This window comes from Opisthorchis viverrini (genome assembly GCF_000715545.1).
Source record: "Opisthorchis viverrini unplaced genomic scaffold opera_v5_338, whole genome shotgun sequence".
Lineage (NCBI taxonomy): Eukaryota > Metazoa > Platyhelminthes > Trematoda > Opisthorchiida > Opisthorchiidae > Opisthorchis > Opisthorchis viverrini.
In genome coordinates this window covers 104,842-113,001 of record NW_008751996.1, presented here as the reverse complement: position 1 = coordinate 113,001, position 8,160 = coordinate 104,842, and the positions used below count along the sequence as shown (strand labels likewise).

Sequence of the window (8,160 nt, the reverse complement as noted above, 5' to 3'; positions counted from 1 at the left end):
ACAACACCCTAGGAGTTATAAGTTGAATGTCAGTCAAAATCGTTCGTGGTGACGTCGTTCTGGCACTCACTCTTTTAAACCAAGACTTTTACGCTGGGTTTTACTTTAGCACGGTCCTTTGTTTGAAGCAATGGCGGTCTGGTATCATAAATTAATTCACATCCTGCGCTCTTTGTTTGATTGTACTGATGGTGAGTGAGATTTACGTCTGTTTCATCTGCCCCACAGTACTAGGACTAATCGTTCATGAGCACGACCCATCTGTCCCATGAATGACTAGCTGGTTCTCAATAGAGTCCGTGTTGCCAGTGGTAGTGACGCCCTTAGTTAACTTGATTTACGTTGTGTACCGGATTCCGACACTAATGGTAATTTAAAACCCTGCCAGTTTTCGTGCCGAGCGGGACAGCTAGCACCTGAGTCGTCAACAACACTCAAGCAACACTGTGGATGATATCCGCTGAGGGGGGGGAGAACAAACAATACAGAGCTTTTTTCTTCAAGCACCTCTGTGAGCGTTGGATTTAAGCTTACGTACGGGGCCAGGTGTGGCCAACTAGCCCTTTTATGAGTGGATATATGGGAGCACAATAAAGTTGACGGAAACCCGGGGAATGCGCCTACCTGAAGAGCCCCAAGTAGGACGAAACCGGTTGTGGGCTGTCGAAGTTTTCAGCAACCTTATCAGGGGGTTATTACTTCAAAAAAACGTTACTGTCCTACAGTTTAGACCATGCGTGGCTCGTAAGATTTCTAAGAATACATTAAATGCAAACAAGCTGCAGTTCGACCACTAACCGAGGCTTGTTCGGGAATTTATGCAGCGTTAAGCTGGGTTGTCGTTGCTTCGCGCTCCTTATGTTCATTTTTCAAGGCAATCACGAAAAACAGCACCTGAGTTATTCCACAGAAACTTCATTTCTGAAACGAAAATGAAACTATCTTTGTTGTGGGAAAAGGACTTTCTGACATACTCTCACTATAAGTGCACTTCAGCTTGCATCCAAAAAAGGCTTCAGGGTAGTGTCGAAATTCTGGATGAATCGTTAGTGGAGTAGTTAAAACCCCATATGGATGGGATGTTCGTTTTGTATTTTCATTTTGCTGGGCTGCTTTTAGGAAGTAACTGATGTGAACCAAAGCTAATGCTACACCCACAGTCGTTGCTTTAAAATTCATTCGGTCTGAAGGAAGCATACGGTATATCTCATTCCTTTACTCACACAACCGGGCAATCTGGAAATGAAATTCTCTAGGACTCTCTCCAGGTTACGTTTATATGCTTGAACCACAACATTACCTCTAGATCGATGTTACTTTCCGTCATCTAGATGGAATGCTACTCTTCAATCGATAGGATTTCGGGACACGGGAGCTTGTTGTACATAGAATGCTTCTATACTCTTTCCGGTGTGAAGGGTGCATTTATATAGTTAGAATTTTCTCTGCACACTTGAATTGCCTTGGGTTTCTTCAACGTTTTCGTTTGAACAGACCTATGAGCTCTAATCAGACACATCCACATAAAAAGCTTTTTTTCGGATTGCATGGCTCAAAGACCGACTGCAATAGGCACCCTTGAAAAAAAACGTGTACTAGATGGTGCAACAAACAAGTGAGATTCATGATTCCTTTTGTTCATGGTTCCTGGTCCACTCTGGGAACAATCTCCCTGGATTTCTATATCTAAATTGCAAACTCCGTAGAACCGAAGATCTTATCTGCAGGCTGCTTTTTCTAGAGGGGAGGCTAGAATTATCGGATTAAGTGCAGCATTGTCGGCGTTCGCATTCAAACTATCCTGTCCATTTCAAACGCACTGCGCTGAAGACAACCATCTTTGTTGCACTCAGTTAGTCATCGCTTGTTTGTGGTACAAATCCATCATCGTGAACATGTGTACAAAACATTACGTCCTCATTACCCGAAACAAGACACTAATGAAAGCGCAGCCTTCAGTTTTGATGTATTGTTGCCACCTTGCGTTTTCTCTCCTAATTAGTCTGCAGATCACCTTGTTTTACAGTAAGCCACCTAAGTTGGGTCATATAGGTGTTGCAGTGTTTCTGTACAAACACGTGCTGAAAACGTAGAACGGCTATTAAATGCTCACTTTGTAAGCACAGTCAACCTTAGATAATAAGCTACCATAGGGACTGAGGGAAGTTGACGGGTCATGTGGAACTGGACAGGAGACCATGAATGCTGTGAATTCTTCCGCAATACGTTTTTCCACCAAGTTGGTCCATGTACAATGTATCTGTACGTGAACTGCGGCGCAAAGCCATGAAACGGGGAATGATACCCCTAGTTAGTCGACCATTCTATGCGTGATAATCTCAATGTTTTTGGCGAATATCGCATTGGATATATTTGAACAGCCGGTCTAACAGCCGTGGTCTAACAAAGAATTACTTCTGACAGAACGACCACACCACTCAGCTTTACTGAATGAGATTGAGGCTATTTTCATAAAGCAAGCTAATCACAAGGTTACTGAAAACTCTTCGACAACCAACGACTTGTTTCGGTCGTCTTGTTGCTCATCATCAAGTAGGCGCAGTCCCCGAGTTTCCGTCAGACTCAATTGGGTCTCTCGTTTAGAAAACCGGTCATGGACTGCGGAGAGCTTTCAGCAATCTTGTGAGTAGCTCCCTCCATTAAAATAAACTGTGATATCTAGCAACCGAAACATGAGGCGGTCTTTATAGAGTATATTTAGTTGAGGAACATCATAAACCAGAAATTCAGCAGAGTCTTCCGGGGAAACCAAACTGATGTGTAAATGAGTGCTTGTTGAGATTGAGGCTAGTTTGTTACGAACCCGATAAATGTCCGTTCCAAATTTTAAGTGCTGCATTTCTTGGAGTTCAAACACGGTTCATGCGCCATCATCACACGACACGTCGAGTCTTATTCACAACACACGTGTTTCGTCTAAGCCTGGTTGGCAGTTTGCGTAAATGTGAATCGTTGTCTAATTTTGAGTTCGAACTTGATGCATATAAACCTGCATACTGCATTAAACCTCAGTGAATCAGAAGGCGTCCACTTGGGTCAGTGTTTTCGAACCCACTCGCAAAGAAATGCTCAGTTATGAGGAGATTCTGTTTCAAAGTATGAAAAAAATACAGGACTAAGTCGTTGAATGTAACTGACTTGTCTGTTTTCCGACGACTTATGAGCCTACCTTAGCGGTTTGTCAACAAACCAATTTATTGAGCCAACCGGATCATCAGGATAAGCAGGTCTGAGCGGCTTGAAGCTCACCTAAAGCCAAAACGGTCTATTCTTTGTTAATCGTGCTACTCTACAATCTAGACAGAGCTCGGGGCTCAGTAGCACTTTTCTGTAATCGAGTCTCTTGCAACCTCCTTTTTTTCAACTGATTTTGCTGGTGATACATGTTCAGTCCTACCAACCCTCTCTATCTGCATCCGCATGGTTAACGGAAGTGATGATGATGAATGACCCGTCAGTCTGATGGCATCTTTGGTGTCACATTTCAGTTAATCAATTCTGAGGAATATTTTTCAGACGTGCCACGCAGGTGATCTGATTCACCTTAAAAAGATACAATTGGCTTCTGAGCTGACTGGCTTTTTAGTCCTTGAGGTAGCTGGTCGTGCATTCAAATCATTGTGAGTATCGTATAACTGAAACTCCAAAGGATATCGACATGTTAGATATGCAGTCACATCCTACTTTTCTCTAGCGCACAGTTCTTCGTTTTTCTTACTGTCGTTTCACCGTTTTTATCAGCAGCGCTGGAATCTGTTAGCTGTCAGCTGAGAAGGGACGTGAACTTAGACCCAGTCCCCGCTGGTGCTGACTGATGGTCTGATGTTGCCATGGCGCCGACTGTCTTGCTTTTATCGTAGACACAGTCACCTTGTTTCAACTAAGTGCTGTCGTTGCTTCTTCTGACCCGCATTTTGCCACACCCGACTGCTGCTGACAGCCATCCTGATATCCAATGCACTTCACAGCATTTCTGATGTTACCAGGACTGAACTTTTAGTAACTAAGGTGCTGGAAGCCGGTGTTTTATGGCTCTAGTGTCGGGACAGAGAGCTGGCGCTTTTGTCCGAATTGAATCGGGTGCTTATGAGACCAGACATGTGGAGAATATTCATGTCTATGAATGCACCACAACAACCCACACTCCTCCGCAGTCGATGATTCCTGGTTGTCGTTCCCTGTCCGCTGTCCGGAAAAGTTGGTTCCAGCCATAAACAACAGTACTGTGTAGACGCGATCTCCTTTTCGAATTTACGAGCCTTTCGTGAACTTGTTTTAGACAACAAACAGAGTGAAATATCATCTCAAATAACGCAACAGTACGAAAGTAGTGAACCGTGAAGCATTCCATCTTTTTAAAATATTCCTAGGGGACGGTACGGAATAAATCTTACTTAGATTGAACAAGTTTTATCATCCTCGCTTGAACTAGCCCGACATTTCCTCTATCACAGCTCCTCGTGTCTGATAGAGAAAAGAGGGGAAATGGCTTACTTATATCGTTAACTTCATCGCCTTTTGTCTTTTGCACAACGTTTAAGGTGAGGGCGATGGTGAAGAAAGAAGAATGGGCGAAAATTAAGTGAAACTGAATTTCCATGGCTAGTTGTAGAAATCGAGGTGCTTATTCAGGGTGAAAAGTCAAAGTTTTTCATCCGAGTAATGATCGATTCTTGTGGAGGACATGGTAATGGACAAGCCATGGGATTGGATTTTGACTGGGCCATTTATTGAATACATCGAAACATCCGGCCGAAACCCACCACCGCAGCTTGGTCAATAACCGGTCCTCCGCAATCGTCGATTAATTTTCAAGTGGAAAAGTATGGCTAGTCAACAGCAATCAACTGTCTGAATGAAACAATGAATGGTCAGAACCAAACGATTCTCACCTAGCTGTAATTAATTAGCTACTCAGACCAGGTGCGCGTTCCTGTGGAAATTAGCCTGAAACGGCTACCAGTTTCTCGATACACATTTGAAGATTCCTAGTTAGGACTGGGACGCTAGTGTGGCTCGTCTATCCAAAAGCTGGCAGTATCTTCACTAGGACTTTTGAAGTTTTACCAAGTTGTCTGCTTGTTATTTTAATTTACCTTACAGTCTGTGAACCGAGGTAGAGAGTTTGCAACATTCTGCACGATACGAGCGGGTTTTATGACTCCACTGATGATATAATCGCTATGCCATTTTTGCGGTTATCCTTCCAATTTTGGTAGCAAGCATTTTTTGTCTGAAATCACAAGATAGCTTCGTCTCTATTTTTTTCCGCGTTGCTGTCCCTGCTTTATCCATCCTAATGTAAACGACCAAACTAAGCGCAATATACGCATTCTTTCTGATAACGCATTGTGTCGACGGATCTTTTATGCACTTCAACCCATAACAGTTGGTTGCAGGTGTCATAACTTGGTTTGGACCTTATGAGTTGGCCAGTAATGATTTGTTCTATATCCTGACTCCCCTACTTTACGCATAGATTGCAGTGTTTTATGTAAGAACACTTTTAGGCTTTCCAATACAGCCATTTTTGTATCTTATCGATATACACTTTTTCGGAAATTTCAGGCTATTCAACCATAAGACTACAGATAGGAGATTTATTGACTCATGACTTCTTTGCAACGTAGGTTGCCGAACAAAGACCGAATAGATCCCTTTCCGGTTTTCTGTAGTCCTCCTTGTATGACGTGACCGCTCCACACATTAACAACATTAACATTAACAAAAACACAATGTCAACTCGATTACTGCCCAAACAGAGATGTAATGAATCACCTGAGTGCGGCACAAATTGCCATCTGCTTGGGTATAATGACCTCGTTGGCAGTGAAATTGAACTGACAAGACAATCATAACTAGATTCGCTACCGATTGTCTAGTTTAGATCAGTGCTGTACGCATAACAGAGGTCAACACCTAAACTCAACCTGACAAGCAACATTCCAGTGAACCCTGCGATCAAGCGATCATGAAAGGATATGCTTCTTAGGGACAAGATTTTACTTAGGATTAAATGGCAAAGCAGCAAACGACGGTATAGTTTTTCCAATTTCAGGAGACGGACCGTCAGAATTATCGAGATATGTCGACTTCAGATTGTCCAAAGTGTGTCCGACGTGAGAAGATGCATTCTCGGCGAAACCACCGAAAGTCGCTGCGACGGTCGGGTGATTTTCCCTCTCCTTCAGATGGATTCCGATCGGGATTTCAAAGTACAGTCCCCGTTCCAAGACAGCCGGACGGAACGCAACCAGCTTTACGTTTCCAATTTGCCAGACTGCTCCGGAGCAGTCCCCCAAGCTTACCCCCTTCTCTGGATGAACTCGAAGTGGGATTCGAAAGTGCATTCTCCCGAGACTACGCTCACTTTACTAGCCTCAATACGGGAAAGGTATTACAGGAATAATGACTGTACATAGTTCATTCATTTTTCGAAACTTTTCTGTTTGAATTTTCGAGGAAGCTGCTTCTCACAGTTGCATCAGTTACTGAGTGATCGATGCACTTAAGTTTCATCTGCCTTAGTCAAACCGCTACATTTCGATAATTTGGACATGTCTCGTGATCTGCGACAGTGTGGAGAACAACGTCCATCGTTTGACTCATCCCCACACGAATCTCTCCAGTTAGTTTTGCCTTCGGTCCGTTAGGCTATTGGAATGACTCACAGTCCCCAACACTCCTAATTCCTCTTGCAGAGGAAAAGAATGTGTGGGCAACTCCCATAGCATGTGGGAAAGTCACGTTCCCAAATGGCATATTAACCTAAATGCCATAGGCTGATTGTTACATGCTGCTCACTCTGTGTCACTCCAGGCTCCTATTTCCACGAATCCACTTACAGACAAACGAGATAGCTACTCTTAAACTAACAATTCGTAAAGTAGTTGTTTTGTTACCAACGCTGTTGACACTTTGATTTTTACTCTGCATTCGACATTCAGCGTCCAGTTAATGAAAGACAGCTGAAAAATATTACAATACAAAAGGTTCACTTTAGCCTTAGTTGCATCTGTCTCCTAAACAGAATGATGTTGCAACTGTACACTTTTTTTAAGTCATCGAGGTTTAGTTGGATCGGGGTTTATGAAGCATGACTGAACACATACTTTGTAGAAAAACTTCAAAATTTCGACTAATCGTCCTGATTTGAAGTATTTTTCCGTATTTTCACGAATCTTCTGTTGTATAAATATATTATCCTTTTTTCAGGTGAAAGTAATCGTGTGCGTTCGTCACCCGGAAAGCACCGTCGAATGCAGACCCTTGTCAACGCTTCCCAATGTAGACAGACAGCATCATGCACCCAGTCAGTATTTGGACGCACTGTTATCCCTCAACTGCAACATATCTAGCGGTTGTGTTACGACTGACCACCGCAGAAATCAGTTAACACTCATTGATCCCACTCCACCAATTCGCAGACGAGTCAGTGTAACAAATCCCAAGCTGTTCACATTTGACGCTGTCCTTGCAACACAGGATCAACAGCTGGTAAATTTCTCTGACAGTGTATACTCCGTGGTGTCTCTTAGCGAGGTGTGAAATAGATGTGTGCAAGTTTAGCACTGTGTTTTATGATCTATTTAATTCCCCTTTGAAACGTTTGTTACACTTCACCAACAAACTTTGTGATACCGTCCCATTCCAATAAAAACACACGTTTTGTGGTTTTCTCAAGAAATTCGGGGTCAGAAACAGTTTGTTTATTGGATGATTTTGTTTTCATCAAAGCATTTCACTCGATTGCAAACCGTTTGACGGCTATACCCTGGCTATTATAGATCGGCCGATTTGCATTGATACTGGAATGGAAATACCATTCTTTGTAGGTGACTACAAACGGAACAGATTTTTTTGTTTTTTTCTTCTAGTTGGAATTGAGTAGGGTCGCACTGACCAGTGTGATTCAACAGCTGCTGCGCGGACAAGATGGATGTATTTTAACGATTGGACATAAGCATACAGGCAAGTCTAATCACATTAACCTTGAAACTCTTCTTTCCTTTTATCACAACTCTGGTTTATTCGTGCGGCATCCTTTTTTCTGTTTACTTGTGTATGCGCTGCACGACCCTCTACACACACGTTCGGATACGTGCATACTCCCCGATATATATATATATATATATATAT

General features: G+C 42.8%; 1 protein-coding gene across 1 annotated transcript in view; it reads left to right on the top strand.

Annotated features, from left to right (window-relative positions):
* Positions 1–6,106: 6,106 nt before the first annotated feature.
* The window catches only part of T265_15063 (hypothetical protein), a gene marked incomplete at both ends in the record, with an annotated part of 27,938 nt that continues 25,884 nt past the window's right edge, over positions 6,107–8,160 (top strand). Inside the window, 3 exon segments of the mRNA XM_009176432.1 lie at positions 6,107–6,415; positions 7,237–7,518; positions 7,899–7,962. Coding sequence (XP_009174696.1) covers positions 6,107–6,415; positions 7,237–7,518; positions 7,899–7,962 — 655 coding nt within the window.